Source organism: Salvia miltiorrhiza, chromosome 6 (assembly GCF_028751815.1).
Source record: "Salvia miltiorrhiza cultivar Shanhuang (shh) chromosome 6, IMPLAD_Smil_shh, whole genome shotgun sequence".
In the NCBI taxonomy this organism is placed as follows: Eukaryota; Viridiplantae; Streptophyta; class Magnoliopsida; order Lamiales; family Lamiaceae; genus Salvia; species Salvia miltiorrhiza.
In genome coordinates, this window is record NC_080392.1 from 2979902 (window position 1) to 2998236 (window position 18335).

Here is an 18335-nt window from a genome sequence, read left to right on the forward strand (position 1 = left end):
GTTATTAAATAATAGCTAGAGGAATAATGCACATGGGCGAATAAATAAGATAAGATTTTTGGGAGTTAATAGGCGGCAAGATTATTTTCTCGGGCCTTATAAATCCTATTATAGAGAAGCCTATCTTCGCCCTATATTTTAATTGAGATATCTATGTGATATTAATATTTTACGTGGTAGAATATTCACATATGATTTTTGATGCATTGTTATTATGATATTAGATATATCATAATTGAGATAAGTTTTTCCCACACGGAAATAAATATATTTCCGTGGGATATATTCCTACACACTAAATTAGTGATGTAAAGTATTCAAGCATATATGTGTATATCTTTCTATATTTCTCTCTCTCAATCTCTCTCACTCTCTCACTCTCTCTATCTCTCGATCTCTCTCACTCTCTCTCACTCTCTCTATCTCTCAATCTCTCTCACTCTCTCTCACTCTCGACTCTCTCTCAATCTCTCTCCCTCTCTCTCTTTCTCCCTCACTCTCTCTCACTCTCGGTCTCTCCCTCCCCTCACGCACACTTCTCTCTCTCCCTCATTACTTCATTCCTCCCCCATAAATGTTGCACACATGCAACATTAAAACCTAACTAAAGTAGCTAACCTAGTTAGCCAACACAATCCCACCCTTTAAGCTCACACATCTCTCTCTCATATCTCTCACTCTCGGCTCTCTCTCCTCCCTCCTCCTCTCTTCTCCTTCTCTATTCACCTAATAGGATGACATATCCACCATTACTCCATCTTTGACTAACAAGATAGTGTAGTAAAGGAAGATCAACAAGCACATGCAAGTCTTCTCTTCCCCCCCCCCTTACCCTACTCTATCTCCTCGCTCTCCTCTCTCTCTTCTCACTCTCTATTCATTTCACTTCATGACATCCTCACCATCACTCCTTCATTTACTAACAAGATATGCATTATATCAAGATCACACCATCACCTCTCATCAAAGCAAGCAAGCTTCTCTCTCCTTTTTCTACACCATTCGGCCGCCCCTCTCCTCTCACTTCACCACACTTTTTCATCTTGTTTCACCAATTATAGTAAGGATTAAGGAAGCCAAAAGTGTTCTAGCTACACACTAAAGCCTTCAAGGGTGCATCAATCCTAAGCACAAGCTCCAAGAGGATTTCACATCATCCCCTACTCCACCTCCATTAATCTTGTGGGTAGCAACCTCAATTCTTCTTCCATGTTGTATATATATAGTTTTCTTGATATATAAGCATGTTTATTGAGGTATATAGAAGCATGATAGTCCCCTCTCTACTCTTGTGATTTTCGAAAATTTTGATAGTAGAAAGCATGAGAAATTCTTTCAACTTTCCACTACATTCATGAGCTCATACACCTCTCCATGTTAGATACATGAGAGGAAGAGATATGTTTCTTGAGAACCCTTGAAAGGGCTATATGTTATGATAAGTGAAGCATGATAAGTTCTTAGTAAGAAAATGCATGAGAATGATGGTGAAAGCATGAATCTATGATGATATGTGTATATGTTATAAATTCGACCATTTCGAGAATTTTCTTACGTTCTGGACTGATGAGTCGACGAGGTTTCCCTCGTCCAAAAATATTCAAAATTTTATGGTGTGTACATATATGAGTCTTGTAAGCACTGGTAAAATTTCAAGTCATTTGGACTTGGTTTACTACCTTTTTAAAATACAAAACGTTTACTGCGCATTTCCACCGGAAATTTTGAAGGGCAGTCTGTGGAGTCACACTTTTCAGTAACTTTCAAAAATATTCAGCCTCCCAAATTTTTATGATAGAAAGATACAAGTGTTATACAGACTCATGTAAAATTTCAAAGCATTTGGACAACGTTTACTAATTGTTAAAAATCCTAGCTTCCAGTCGTGCCAAACTGCCGAATCTGGTAGACTGTGGGAAAACACCCATATCTCTTAAACCACTTGGAGTTTTTCAGTCTACTTTTTTTTAAACGAAACTAGACTCAAAGAGGTTTTCATCGGTATAAGTCTCGAATCCAGGAGATTCCTGAGTTAAAGCAGTTTATTCGTTAAAGTCGAGACAGAACAGAATGGTAAACTGGAAGGTCCGAAAATTTTACTTTGATTTTGTGTTAAGAAATTTTTAAAGGGTTTTGGTGGAATTATACACCATGATATGGCATGAAAATGCTACTAGAAAGTTTTATAAATATTTTTCAAGGCTTACATGAATATTTGGGATTTTCCCCACAAAGAAAAAGATTTCAAGTTCATATAATGACTTTTAAGTCATTTGATTATTAAGATAAGTTATATGCATATTATGTGAAATAAGTGATTATTTGAAGCATGTATGATTAAGTGATTTTTGAATGCTATTTACCTAGGATTGAGAGTCCTTTAATTGGATAAGATATCCGATTATTTGGGAAAGTCCAGTTGGGTAAATAGTGGAGAAGTTATAAGATGAGATTAAGCACATGATGAAGTTTAAGCTTAAGTATGAGATATGAGTTAGATGAGATTTCTAACTAGAGTTTATTTTGTCACATGGCAATCTAAACACGTGCGCCACTAAAGGTTCGAGTGACGGCCGGCGTTAGTACGACCCCGAGCGTTACGTCATCGACTCCTGAGACAGGTGGGCTTTATTCTAACTCTATTATGGTTAGCTACCATGATAATGAGTTCAAATGCAAAGTATTATGAAAATAAAGCATGATGAAGCATTATTGATGAGTACTATGAAAATGAAGCATGTTGAAGCATTATTGATGCATATTATGAAAATTGTCATCTTGCCATATATTATTGATGAGAATGAGATATGGTATGTTGCCTCTATGAAAGACATGATTATGATCATGATGCAAGATATCGGCCTTTGACTGATCTAGATGACAGTAAAGGTTTTGTGCGCAGAGGTGATCGTGAGCCGTCTCTAGTCGGCCGGTCACGGTGATTTGAAGGAGGCCTCCTTCTCTTCACCTAGTATATATATGTATATGAGTTCTCATAGTTGGCACATACCGTGAATATAATGTCTGCAGACTAATTATTATGATGATGCAAATGAGTTTATGACAGAAAAACGTGAACAGGTATTTTTAATCTCAGTTAAATCCTGTTGATGCATTGAAAAGGGCAAGATTGACATATAGCTCTAAGAGCAAGATTTAAATTATTTCCGGCATGTGTCCACTGAGTGCTTTTTGGTACTCAGCCCTGCATATATTTCTAAATGTGCAGGTCTGGCTTGGCGCGAGGATGGGTGAAGGCTGTTGGAATTGTCAGTTGACAGTGTCTTTCTATGTCTCATGCTTATCTTATTGCCTTGACTCTATAAGATATTATACTCCCTGCTATATGTCTTCACACATATAGTAATGCATCGCTGCACAACTCTGATGAACCTCTTATTTATATTGCTGGTCTGTAATATCCCCTAAGGGAAAATACTTTCAAACCCCTGCTAAGTCTTTAATTATGTTTTACCAAGCAAGCAATTTAATTTAGTCTTAAAGTCTTTCTTGAAAAAGAGTATAGTTGCAAATGCTTCCGCTAAAGCAAGATGTAAATTCTATTTCTTTCATGATTATTTTTATTAGTCGTACGATACTTGGTATACGCTATCACTGGCTATATCGGGCTGCGACAGAGTGGTATCAGAGCAGCTCGTCTGCTCTGAGCATAATCCCTTATAGAGTCTCTTCTCAATTGAGTTATTAGTCTAAGCTAGAGTCTTAGACTAAAAGAGTTATGTCACTGACAAGAGCCAACACCCCATCTCCGCCAGCTTGACGAGGTATGCAAGTTAAAGTTACTTATATGCATGAGATATGCATTTGATTGAGTTCAAAGTTACTTATGTGCATGAGATATGCATTTAAGTAAGTTAAAGTTGCTTATGAGCAAGAGTTATTTACATGCAATTGATGAAGCAGTTGAGAAAGCAATATTTATAAGTTGAGAAAGAGGCACGATTAGTGCATGATGCAATGTTATTGAGTAATAGCGAGTAAGTCATTCTTGACTTAGTTTGAATAACACGAGTTGTTATTTTATTTATAGCATGGCAGAGGGATTCGATATAGTACAGGCTTTCTACGACTGTACTTTAGAGCACCATGAGACTATTGGGGAGTTCTTGGCCCGTTTCCACCACAGGTGGATAGACGCCGTGGAGTACGGAGTCACAGCGCAGCAGGCCATGCAGATCCTACCTTATAGGATGCCACCCCACTGGCAGGCTTGGTGCCACTTCATAGCCCCTGATTTTTATAGCCCGTTGGCACCGGGTGGTTTTGAGGTGCGGTTTCCAGAGTACCTAGTCGTACTGTTGAGCCGATTCGTGATGTATGGGAACCCTCCATATTTCTATCTCACGGAGAGTGACACCCGAGAGGGGGAGGCAGAGAGTCAGCCTCAGGGTCTTCCTGAGACTGAGGATCCTTTGATGGCTTTGGGACTAGATCTCCTTAGCTCCCAGCCGATTGCTGACCCTATTTCTTCACTTCCTCAGGGCACTCTGCCCGAGGATGAGACTCCTCCTATTGCTATCTTGGACCCTGACTACCCCATGTTTTCTCCCGGGATGTACTCCCCGACCTTCGGATATTTATCCTATGTCACCCCGATGACCATTGACTCTACTGAGGCCATCGACACTCTTGAGCAGTTGATGAGCCCCATTCGTGAGACCCTCCCTGTTCCTCCCCTCCCTACTGTTGGAGAGGGTGAGATTGCCATGACTGATGTTGACCCTTTCGCACCAGGGCCTTCACGACCCCAGGGGATGGCTAGAGACCCGGAGGACGACGCAGGATCAGTCCCGGTTGTTGGGACTCTCGTCTCACAGCCCCTGGATCTTCCTAGCATGGGCCTGGCATTCGAGACGGACATTCCTCGAGGGGATCCGCTTCGAGAGAGAGCCTCTTACGACCCGTTTCACCGTGCCGACTCTGACAGTGAGGACGGCGTGCCATATGTGCCTCGATTGGGCGACGCTCGAGAGGATGACGGTGATGATGCTACGGAGGATGGGAGTGACGAGGGTAGCCGGGATGACGGTAGAGGTCATGGGTGGGTATGGTACTGATATGATAGTATTATGTAGAGACGCATGTGTATATAGTAGCTTTGTTTAGATAGCCCATAGTTTTGGCTGGCAATGGATAGTTCCATCCCAGGCCAGGGCTTGTACTTATGTTGTTAGGCCCCTATAGTACACGGGTAACGGATAATATCTGTACCCAGTTGTAGGGCTGCTTGTACATAGACGCAGTGTTGATGCAGTAGCTAGGTCTTTAACAGAGTAGTACTTTGTACTGACCTATAGCAGTTATAGATCATAGTATACACTTTTGTACAAAAGAAGTCCTCATTGAGGCAATTTTCACGAGATATATATGATGGGCCGGAGTGGCCATTTTTGACGAAATGAGTAATGAGATTACTTGTTTTGATGCATTGTTATGTAGTAATTGTCTATTTGAAAGCATTTATTTGAAAGCAAAGTACTTTGACGCATTAAGTATACTCTATGTGAAAATATATTTTTATATATGTATATATATGTGTATACATGAGATGCATGATATACATATGAGATGCATGATATGTTGTAAATTTCTCAGCTATGAGATTAGAGTATGAGAAGCCTTGTCACATAGAGGAACTTATATTTGATCAAACTTGTAGATTGTCATAATGCCTCCACGAAGAGTGAATAGAAATATACCCGAGAATGAGGAAGAACCCAGAGAACCTACGCCGCCGCCTCCACCTCAAGATAGGAGAGTGGAAGAACTTTTCTTAAGACAGAACCCACCGACTTTCGCAGGCACGGGAGACCCTGCCGAAACGGAAGAATGGATTCGTGCTATGGAACGAATCTTTCGATTTTTGAGATGCAACGACGCAGAACGTCTTATGTGCGTGTCTTACCAGCTGAAAGGAACCGCCGACTATTGGTGGGAAGCAAAGCATAAAACTATGGCCCCAGAGCAGTTAGACGAACTCACTTGGGATCTTTTTAAGACTGCTCTGTGTGAGAAGTTCATACCCAGAAGTTATAGGAAAAAGAAAGAGATGGAGTTTACTACCTTAAAGCAAGGGAATAAGACTGTAGTGGAGTACGATCGACTATTCTGCGATCTGGCCCGCTATGCACCGTATAGAGTGGATACGGATGAAAAGATGTCCGAGTTGTTTTGCGCCGGACTGAGGCAAGAGATAAGAGTGGTATTAGCAAGTCAAACGGCACTTTCCTATGCCGAGGCCTTGAACAGAGCCCTAGATATGGAGCTAGCAATGCAGCCGGAGAAAGCAACACACGCACCAACGCCTCCATCAGGCCATTTCACGCAAGCATCAAACACTCCCTACTCTAATCAAGGACAGAAAGGAAAACGCAAATGGGATAATCATAGAAATGACGGCAAGAAGCCATGGCAAGGCCAGAATGTTCAGCCTCCCTTCGTGAAGGGCGATAAGTCTTTTTATGGTGGATCAGCGACGTCACACCCCGGACACCAAGGGATACCCCCTTGTCCTAAGTGTAACAAGTTACACACAGGAGTGTGCAGAGCTGGAAACCCGAATTGTTTCACTTGTGGAAAACCAGGGCATTACTCGAGCCAGTGCCCCAACCGACAGCAAGGGATGAGTGGAGGAAGACCCAATCAGTTTCCAACCCCACAGCTCAGGGCAATGGAAGGAATTCTTCCTCTACCTCAACCACTACAGCAACAACCTTTTCGCCGTCCAAATCAGCCTCATAAGCAGCTACCTGCACCGCAAGCAGGAAGACCACAGCATTATCAAAGGATGTATGCTATCAATCAGAAGAATCAGGATAAGAACCAAGGAAACCTAACAGGTATTGGGGAACTAAAAGGTGTACCCATTGTTATTCTCTTTGATACAGGAGCATCACATTCTTTCATCTCACATACCTGTGTGGATACATTAGAGTTGAATGTAGAACCAGCCCAGTTACACTTAAGGGTAGCCACTCCCTTAGGGAAGTTCACCACCGTTACACATGTGTGTCCTAACTTGGAATTCGAATTAGGACCTCTTAAGCTTAAGGCTAAGACGTTGAGACTAATGCGAATGTGGACCACAGACATCATTTTGGGAATGGACTGGTTAGCAGAACACCATGCGGTGATACAGTGCGAGCAGAGACGGATATCATTCCAGCCACCAGGCGAAGAACCCACATGTTTTTATGCCATCAATAGAAAATGGAAGAAGACACCCATCATCTCTGCAGTGCAAGCGAACAAGATACTAAAAGAAAAAGGTGCGACAGCATATTTAGTATACTTGAACCAAGAAAAGGAAGCACAAGTGAAGATTGAAGATGTACCTGTAGTGTGGGAGTATCAAGACGTTTTCCCTGACGTTCTACCAGGTCTACCCCCGAACCGAAAATTGGAATTCACGATCGATTTGGAGCCTGGAGCAGCACCAATATCCAAAGCACCATATAGGATGGCACCAGCAGAATTGCAAGAACTGAAGTTGCAACTACAAGAGTTGTTGGACATGGGATTCGTTCGACCCAGTGCTTCGCCTTGGGGAGCGCCGGTCCTGTTTGTCAAAAAGAAAGATGGAAGTCTAAGATTGTGTATCGATTACCGGGAATTGAACAAGGTGACCCTAAAGAACAAGTATCCTTTGCCACGTATAGACGATTTGTTTGATCAACTTCGAGGAGCACGCGCTTTCTCAAAGATAGATTTAAGGACGGGATATCATCAATTGAGGATACGACCTGAGGACATTCCAAAGACAGCATTCCGCACGAGATACGGACACTATGAGTTCATAGTGATGCCTTTTGGATTAACAAATGCCCCCGCCGTATTCATGGATCTCATGAATCGAGTGTTTCACGAATATTTAGATCAATTCGTGTTGGTATTCATAGACGACATATTGATTTACTCAAAGAATGAGATAGATCATGAAGAGCACCTTAGAACAGTGCTAGAGAAGCTAAGAGCTGAAAAGCTTTATGCTAAGTATAGCAAATGTGAGTTTTGGCTACGAGAAGTCAATTTCTTAGGCCACGTCATTTCAGCTGCAGGAATCAAAGTGGATCCTGCCAAAGTTCAAGCAGTGCAAGAATGGAGATCACCAACGACACCTCACGAAATTCGTAGCTTTCTAGGATTAGCAGGCTACTACCGTCGTTTTATACAAGATTTCTCCAAAATAGCCAAGCCTATAACTCATCTGCTCAAGAAAGAAGTCAAATTCTCGTGGACGAACGAGTGTGAGCAAAGCTTTCAAGAATTGAAGAAGAGATTGACTACTGCCCCAGTACTAGCCGTTCCAGAAGCAAACAAAGAATATACTATCTATACAGACGCATCAAAGAAAGGACTAGGATGTGTACTGATGCAAGAGGGAAAGGTAATAGCTTACGCCTCGCGACAGCTTAGGCCACATGAAGCAAATTACCCGACGCATGACTTGGAGCTAGCAGCAGTAGTACACGCATTGAAAATTTGGAGACACCACCTTTATGGAGTAAGGTGTGAAATTTACACCGACCATAAGAGTCTCAAATATTTCTTTGAGCAAAAGGATCTGAATATGAGACAAAGAAGATGGTTAGAATTAGTCAAGGACTATGATTGTGGAATCAATTATCATCCAGGCAAGGCCAACGTCGTGGCAGATGCCTTGAGCAGAATGGAACGAGCCCAGTTAGGATGTATCCTAACCAAGGAAAATGACTTGGTCAGAGAATTCGAAAGGTTAAGGTTGGAAGTGGTATTTCCACCGCAAACCACAGATTTGATCATGGCGACACTCAGTGTTACCCCCGATCTAAGATCAAGAATTGTTAGTATGCAAAGAGAGGATGAGAAATTAGAAAGATTGCGGGTGAAAATCCGTACCGAGAAGCTTGATTCATATCAAGAAGCAGCAGATAATGCATTGATGTTTGAGGGAAGAATCTGTGTACCCAATAATAAGAAATTAAGAAATGAAATCATGAGTGAGGCTCATGACCCGCCTTACGCAGCACATCCAGGAGGTACGAAGATGTACCAAGACTTAAAAGCAAGATTTTGGTGGGAAGGCATGAAGCGAGACATAGCTTCGTTTGTAGAACGATGTTTAGCTTGTCAGCAAGTGAAGGCGTTGCACCAACGACCTTATGGCAAATTACAACCGTTGGAAATCTCAAAATGGAAATGGGACCACATTGCCATGGACTTTGTCACTGCGTTGCCAAAGTCGAATAAAGGAAATACCGCTGTTTGGGTGATCATAGATAGATTGACAAAAAGTGCTCATTTCATACCAATTCCTGTCACGCATGGGTCTGAAAAGTTAGCTCAAATATACATTCGTGAGATAGTACGTTTGCACGGAGTTCCAATGACGATCACCTCCGATAGAGATACAAAATTCACCTCACGTTTTTGGATGAGCTTACACAGGGAATTGGGTACTAAGTTGAATTTTAGCACGGCTTTTCATCCACAGACGGATGGGCAGTCCGAAAGAACTATACAAGTTTTGGAAGATATGATTCGGACTGTAGTGTTAGATAGAGGAGCTCAATGGGAACAAGTGTTACCCCTGATTGAATTTGCCTACAATAATAGTTTCCAAACGACTATTAACATGGCACCATATGAAGCCCTCTATGGAAGAAAATGTAGATCTCCGCTTTATTGGGATGAAGTAGGAGAAAGAAAAGTGTTAGGTCCTGACGCAGTGGAAGAAATGATCACAACTGTGAGACAAATTCGGCAACGAATTAAAGAAGCTCAAGATCGTCAAAAATCTTATGCCGACACTAGACGCACAGAGATTCAATTCGAAGTGGGAAGTAAAGTCTTTTTGAAAGTTTCCCCTTCTCGAGGGATTCACCGCTTCGGTATAAAAGGAAAGCTCAAGCCTAGATTTATAGGCCCATATGATATATTAGAAAGAGTAGGCCCTGTTGCCTATAGACTCGCGTTACCTCCAAATTTCGCGAATGTTCACAATGTCTTTCACGTGTCGCAATTGAGAAAATACGTGTTTGACCCGAAGCATGTCATTCATCGAGAGGATATATCTCTCGAACCAGACCTAAAATACGAAGAAAGACCCGAAGTTGTGTTGGATAGAAAAATCCAACAGTTGAGAAATAAGTCAATTGCCCTGGTCAAAATACAATGGAAACATCACGGGCAAGAAGAAGCAACTTGGGAATTGGAGGATAAAATGAAGGAGAAATATCCAGAATTGTTTCCCGAAGGTGAGATTTCAAATTTCGGGACGAAATTTTCTTTAAGGGGGTAAGGATGTAACACCCCGTATTTTGAGAAGCTATTTTATGCCCTAGCTCGTATTTAATTTGAGTTATTAAATAATAGCTAGAGGAATAATGCACATGGGCGAATAAATAAGATAAGATTTTTGGGAGTTAATAGGCGGCAAGATTATTTTCTCGGGCCTTATAAATCCTATTATAGAGAAGCCTATCTTCGCCCTATATTTTAATTGAGATATCTATGTGATATTAATATTTTACGTGGTAGAATATTCACATATGATTTTTGATGCATTGTTATTATGATATTAGATATATCATAATTGAGATAAGTTTTTCCCACACGGAAATAAATATATTTCCGTGGGATATATTCCTACACACTAAATTAGTGATGTAAAGTATTCAAGCATATATGTGTATATCTTTCTATATTTCTCTCTCTCAATCTCTCTCACTCTCTCTCAATCTCTCTCATTCTCTCTCACTCTCGACTCTCTCTCAATCTCTCTCACTCTCTCTCACTCTCGACTCTCTCTCAATCTCTCTCAATCTCTCTCACTCTCTCTCACTCTCGACTCTCTCTCAATCTCTCTCACTCTCTCTCACTCTCGACTCTCTCTCAATCTCTCTCACTCTCTCTCACTCTCGGTCTCTCCCTCTCTCCCTCCCCTCACGCACACTCCTCTCTCTCCCTCATTACTTCATTCCTCCCCCATAAATGTTGCACACATGCAACATTAAAACCTAACATAAGTAGCTAACCTAGTTAGCCAACACAATCCCAACCTTTAAGCTCTCACATCTCTCTCTCATATCTCCCACTCTCGGCTCTCTCTCCTCCCTCCTCCTCTCTTCTCCTTCTCTATTCACCTAATAGGATGACATATCCACCATTACTCCATCTTTGACTAACAAGATAGTGTAGTAAAGGAAGATCAACAAGCACATGCAAGTCTTCTCTCCCCCCCCCCCCTTACCCGATCTCTCTCTCCCTCGGCTCTCCCTCTTCTCTCTTCTCTCCTTCTCTCTTCTCACTCTCCTACACCATCAAGAGGATGACATCCTCACCATTTATCATCCATTTAATTCAAGATATGCATTAAGTGAAGCAATCACTCCATCACATCATCTCATCAAAGCTCATCAAAGCAAGCTCCCTTCTCTCCCTTTTTCTTCCCCTTCGGCCGCCCCTCTCCTCTCACTTCACCACACTTTTTCATCTTGTTTCACCAATTATAGTAAGGATTAAGGAAGCCAAAAGTGTTCTAGCTACACACTAAAGCCTTCAAGGGTGCATCAATCCTAAGCACAAGCTCCAAGAGGATTTCACATCATCCCCTACTCCACCTCCATTAATCTTGTGGGTAGCAACCTCAATTCTTCTTCCATGTTGTATATATATAGTTTTCTTGATATATAAGCATGTTTATTGAGGTATATAGAAGCATGATAGTCCCCTCTCTACTCTTGTGATTTTCGAAAATTTTGATAGTAGAAAGCATGAGAAATTCTTTCAACTTTCCACTACATTCATGAGCTCATACACCTCTCCATGTTAGATACATGAGAGGAAGAGATATGTTTCTTGAGAACCCTTGAAAGGGCTATATGTTATGATAAGTGAAGCATGATAAGTTCTTAGTAAGAAAATGCATGAGAATGATGGTGAAAGCATGAATCTATGATGATATGTGTATATGTTATAAATTCGACCATTTCGAGAATTTTCTTACGTTCTGGACTGATGAGTCGACGAGGTTTCCCTCGTCCAAAAATATTCAAAATTTTATGGTGTGTACATATATGAGTCTTGTAAGCACTGGTAAAATTTCAAGTCATTTGGACTTGGTTTACTACCTTTTTAAAATACAAAACGTTTACTGCGCATTTCCACCGGAAATTTTGAAGGGCAGTCTGTGGAGTCACACTTTTCAGTAACTTTCAAAAATATTCAGCCTCCCAAATTTTTATGATAGAAAGATACAAGTGTTATACAGACTCATGTAAAATTTCAAAGCATTTGGACAACGTTTACTAATTGTTAAAAATCCTAGCTTCCAGTCGTGCCAAACTGCCGAATCTGGTAGACTGTGGGAAAACACCCATATCTCTTAAACCACTTGGAGTTTTTCAGTCTACTTTTTTTTAAACGAAACTAGACTCAAAGAGGTTTTCATCGGTATAAGTCTCGAATCCAGGAGATTCCTGAGTTAAAGCAGTTTATTCGTTAAAGTCGAGACAGAACAGAATGGTAAACTGGAAGGTCCGAAAATTTTACTTTGATTTTGTGTTAAGAAATTTTTAAAGGGTTTTGGTGGAATTATACACCATGATATGGCATGAAAATGCTACTAGAAAGTTTTATAAATATTTTTCAAGGCTTACATGAATATTTGGGATTTTCCCCACAAAGAAAAAGATTTCAAGTTCATATAATGACTTTTAAGTCATTTGATTATTAAGATAAGTATATGCATATTATGTGAAATAAGTGATTATTTGAAGCATGTATGATTAAGTGATTTTTGAATGCTATTTACCTAGGATTGAGAGTCCTTTAATTGGATAAGATATCCGATTATTTTGGAAAGTCCAGTTGGGTAAATAGTGGAGAAGTTATAAGATGAGATTAAGCACATGATGAAGTTTAAGCTTAAGTATGAGATATGAGTTAGATGAGTTTCTAACTAGAGTTTATTTTGTCACATGGCAATCTAAACACGTGCGCCACTAAAGGTTCGAGTGACGGCCGGCGTTAGTACGACCCCGAGCGTTACGTCATCGACTCCTGAGACAGGTGGGCTTTATTCTAACTCTATTATGGTTAGCTACCATGATAATGAGTTCAAATGCAAAGTATTATGAAAATAAAGCATGATGAAGCATTATTGATGAGTACTATGAAAATGAAGCATGTTGAAGCATTATTGATGCATATTATGAAAATTGTCATCTTGCCATATATTATTGATGAGAATGAGATATGGTATGTTGCCTCTATGAAAGACATGATTATGATCATGATGCAAGATATCGGCCTTTGACTGATCTAGATGACAGTAAAGGTTTTGTGCGCAGAGGTGATCGTGAGCCGTCTCTAGTCGGCCGGTCACGGTGATTTGAAGGAGGCCTCCTTCTCTTCACCTAGTATATATATGTATATGAGTTCTCATAGTTGGCACATACCGTGAATATAATGTCTGCAGACTAATTATTATGATGATGCAAATGAGTTTATGACAGAAAAACGTGAACAGGTATTTTTAATCTCAGTTAAATCCTGTTGATGCATTGAAAAGGGCAAGATTGACATATAGCTCTAAGAGCAAGATTTAAATTATTTCCGGCATGTGTCCACTGAGTGCTTTTTGGTACTCAGCCCTGCATATATTTCTAAATGTGCAGGTCTGGCTTGGCGCGAGGATGGGTGAAGGCTGTTGGAATTGTCAGTTGACAGTGTCTTTCTATGTCTCATGCTTATCTTATTGCCTTGACTCTATAAGATATTATACTCCCTGCTATATGTCTTCACACATATAGTAATGCATCGCTGCACAACTCTGATGAACCTCTTATTTATATTGCTGGTCTGTAATATCCCCTAAGGGAAAATACTTTCAAAACCTCTGCTAAGTCTTTAATTATGTTTTACCAAGCAAGCAATTTAATTTAGTCTTAAAGTCTTTCTTGAAAAAGAGTATAGTTGCAAATGCTTCCGCTAAAGCAAGATGTAAATTCTATTTCTTTCATGATTATTTTTATTAGTCGTACGATACTTGGTATACGCTATCACTGACTATATCGGGCTGCGACAACTATAAATGGCATTTCATAATTGTGAATCTTGATTAATGCTTGCAGAAGAAGGAAGGAATTGATGCTTCCATGTCAGACAAAATTAGCAGTTTAATTTGTCTTAATCTCTCGTATTTGTGATAGTGTCCATGTGCTTTTTTGTATGAATTTCTCAAATGATTCTACTTTTTCCATTGCTTATTCATTTGGTTTTATGTGAGTTATTTATAATCTCTGCATTGTGTTGTTTAAATTCAAATTTATCGATTTAATAAGGCGGCGGTTGATTTGGTGAATGAAATAGATAAAATTGATAAGATTAATAGGATTGGAATAGTGATTAAATAACCCACCCAACATTGAGGTGATATAACCACTTAATTGGTTGATTAGATGCGGTCGAATTATCAATAACGAATCCAATTATTAAAATCAAATACTTAATTAAGGTAAATTATTTTATCAATTACTATATCTTATCATCCAAACCAAATACTTTCTGATTGCTTCAAAGAATTTTCATTTTACGCATGTTTGTTTGTCTTCCATGTCATTTTGGGAAGTCGATTAAATTTTTACTATTTTTTATGGAAGTGCTATTTAATGTTTGGAAATTAGCCGGAGGGTTAGACCACGCGATAATTGACAAGAATTTTACTTTTATTTTTTGTAATTTCATTTTTCAATAATGCCATACCCGAGCCAAAAAGTGAGCATTAGATTTATGTATACTTTTTTTGAATCGAGATATAAAGTAATTAGAGCCTTAGAGAGTGAAAGTTTGGGTTGTAAAGTTAATCCTAGATACTCCCTCTGTCCACCTATATTGAGAATTTTTTTTTTGGCGTCTCACTTATCTTGAAACATTTCTTTATTTGACAAATTTTTTATTCTTTATTCATCTTTTCACTTTTTCATATACACACAAAACACTACTTTCTTAATTTTCGTGCAAAAAAAAAGATCTCAAGATAGTTGAGACCGAGGGAGTACAATAATGACTTTCTATAATTGTATATATATCATAAAAAAGATAAATAATTCAAATTGATCTCCAGTTCTTATACTATGATTTTTGTTCATATGAATTAATGATTTTTTAATATGTTATAGTATATAATAATTATTCTAGATTCATAGTTAACAGAATAAAAATGAATTTCATTTAAACTGCTCTCGAACTATATGTATGTGTTCTATGAATGTGCATCACAGACCATCCAATTTGCTATACTTTACTTTCTTTAAAAAAAAATTGCTACCACTGCAACAAATTTTCAATTGTCACATATATTTTTGATAAATAGTGACACATATAAATAATTAAATAAAATTATGATATTTATAGTTCGGTAGTTATTATGTGTGTCACAAAATAAAGACATGCATGCCACTAAATTTAGTGATGTTTAAAGGTGTAATTATTTTTATAACATGTAACAGTGTAGTTATATTTGAGATATGTGCAATGCATAACTATTTTTTATGACGTACAGTATAATTTATAATTAGTTATTTGAAAAATTAATTTTATACATGTGTAACTAAAGTATATAGATACATGCATGTGTTGGTGCTAAATTTTATTACACTTAAATATGTAACAAATTTTAGTTCATTATTAATTCAGATAAATATAAAAATAATAATTATGAAACTTAATTGGATGAGTGAACTCTTGTTAGTTATCTTAAAAAATATTAATAAATTGATATTGTAGAAAAAGTAATTAAAATTTATAATAAATTGAGAGTAGGCCACGACAGAACATAGTAAATTGCGGGACATAAAATCTCATTCATATATATAATGACACATCCACGGGAGAACGCTGAAAAATATTTTAAAATAACTTAAATTTGGAATTTATGACAACAAAGGTGCTAAACAAAAAATACAGTAAGTAAGTAAGTACTTCATCCGGCTCACTCTAATAGACTCGTTTTCTTTGGGAGCAGAGATTAAAAAATTTACTATTTTTCAGAAGGAAAGTGGCGTGGTCCACACCAATTAAGTATATTTTTTCATTTAGAATGGAAAAGGGGCCTATTCTAGTGAGATGTCTCAGAAAAGAAAAACGAGCCTATTAGAATGAGACGGATGGAGTATAATAAAATTATAAATAAATAAAGCAACCCAATCTGCGACTGGGCACACTCCCACATGGCAATAAAATCTGATTACATTTGAATGTCACATTCCAAATGTGAACACTATATATGATTGTTCTTCCATAGACAAAATTATTTATTGCTCAAATCGTTCTAATGTTTTATTTCATCAATATAATAAATCTCACACAGGCACAGTAATGCATTTCCGTACATGCAACATTATTGGAATCGTTATACAGTAAAATAACACGAAACATCATTATTAACATTTATTTGTTGTATTATGCCCATTTCCAAATACACCTACAAATCCTATCCAAGTATTTTTTTTAATTTTTTTTAATTTTTTAATTAAGTAGTAAAAGGAGTACAAGGGGGCTCCAACCCCAAACAGTCTTAAAATGAAAACCAGCAAAAATAAATAAACACAAACACAAAAAAAAAAAAAAAAAAAAATCACATCACTTGTAATTCTACGATATACTCTCGATTCCAAACACCAATCCGCAAAGGCATAAAATTTCAAATTCGGATCCAAAATAGTTAACTTTTATCTCGTCAATAAAATATTACAAACCTTTAAAAATAAAAATTATTTGCACTCTCCATCTGACTTTATAATTTCACTGCCTCCTACACAAAAAATATACTCATCATATATTTAGTGTCTATATATAGAGAGAGATATGCAATAGAAAAATCTTCATCAAAAGTAGATAGTTACGGAGATACAGAATTGCATGTGATCGAGTGTATTGTGAATGGAGAAAAACGAGGTTTTAATTCGTTTCATGTATATAAATAATTAAAAAAAATGAGTTGAAATTGGAATAAATTAAAATTAAATGATCTTACTAGAGGAAGGAATGTCGAGTAGAAGCTCATCAAGTTGAGAATACATGAGATTAATGAATTCCATTGATTCTTGCTGAGGTTCCTCCATTTCTTCTTTTAGCTTCTTTAGGGTCTCACAATAAGCTTCCTGCACCAAAATTTATTTTGTATATATAGAATATTATTCAAAAAAATTATCATGGCTAGAGATTTAGGGACAAAAATATATGTAAATAATGATACCATAAACTTGCCCAGCTCTGATCGATCGGCTGTGAATAACTTGGCATGCTGGTTTGGAATTGCAGTCATAGGATGATTCATTGCAATATTTTCAATAGTCTCCATCTCACCTAAACAAAGCTGCAAAAAAAAAAAAAATGAATCTATCCATTGTTATGATTGTTTACCCTTTTCTTGGGGCTAATTAATAATCCTATCTATATATATCCATAATATACTAATTAAGAGAGAAATATTCTTGAAAAATTTAGGATGAGCAAAAACCCTTGAGAGAGAGAGAGAGAGACCTTCAAGCAGTTGAGGTGGGATTCAACCAAGAGGCTATACAAAGAATGGCAAGCAATTTCTCTCTTGAGCAAAGACAAATCCTCATCATCATCAATATGATGATGATGATGATGATTATCATCTCCATTTATAGTAATGTTTGAGTTCTGCAGCCCTTCTTGACAATCTTGTTTTCTTTCCATTTATAACTCCACAAATCCCAACTACAGAAACCCTTTTTCCTTGCCTGCGTATATATAGATAGATAGATAGGTTTTGTACATGGATATAATTAGTAATAGAGATTTTTTTTTCCCTCTTTAATTAATTATCAATTTGTAAATAAAAATAAAAGTTGATTTGGAAGGGAGTAGTGAATGACTGATCATGAATGCATTGAGTTATTATATCAGTCAGAAGAAGACAGAGAGAGTGGAGTTGAGTGAGCTTTTTGCCTCTACCATTTACACTCTTGAAAGATACATTTCATAAGTTTCTTGGAGACTTCAAAAAACTCATCTTCTTTCTCTCTCTCTCTCACTTGTTTTTAACTGTTCTCTTTGGACCCTTCTCTTCTCTGTCTACTCTCATGGCCCCTCCAAAAAAATTGTTTCAGAATTAAGTACTGTGCTTACACATGGGGCATTTCTTCATTAATTCCTCATTTTCCTCCCATTTTTTAAATAGGGGTTATTAGCATCTAGATACACCAACTTTGGAGATAGTCTGATTTGATTTTGCATGTGAACTTTGGAGATAGTCTTATTTGATTTTGCATGTGAACTTTGAAAGTTGTCACAAATTCAAT

At 38.0% G+C, this 18335-nt stretch overlaps 1 protein-coding gene across 1 annotated transcript; it reads right to left on the bottom strand.

Annotated features, from left to right (window-relative positions):
* Positions 1-16678: 16678 nt before the first annotated feature.
* LOC130987928 (homeobox protein knotted-1-like 1) lies at positions 16679-17970 on the bottom strand. The gene is made up of 4 exons (XM_057911636.1): positions 17548-17970; positions 17261-17380; positions 17039-17165; positions 16679-16816 (listed from the first exon to the last, which is right to left on the bottom strand). Exons 1-4 carry the CDS (start codon positions 17728-17730, stop codon positions 16776-16778), a joined length of 471 nt encoding a protein of 156 aa, XP_057767619.1. The 5' UTR covers positions 17731-17970; the 3' UTR covers positions 16679-16775.
* Positions 17971-18335: the final 365 nt, after the last annotated feature.

Coding starts and splice junctions, on each gene's coding strand:
- LOC130987928 (XM_057911636.1), bottom strand. CDS start 17,730: ATGGAAAGAAAACAAGATTGTCAAGAAGGGCTGCAGAACTCAAACATT. Junction 17,166..17,260: donor CAGAGCTGGGCAAGTTTATG/GTATCATTATTT, acceptor ATTTTGGTGCAG/GAAGCTTATTGTGAGACCCT. Junction 16,817..17,038: donor ACTCGACATTCCTTCCTCTA/GTAAGATCATTT, acceptor TTTTTTGTGTAG/GAGGCAGTGAAATTATAAAG.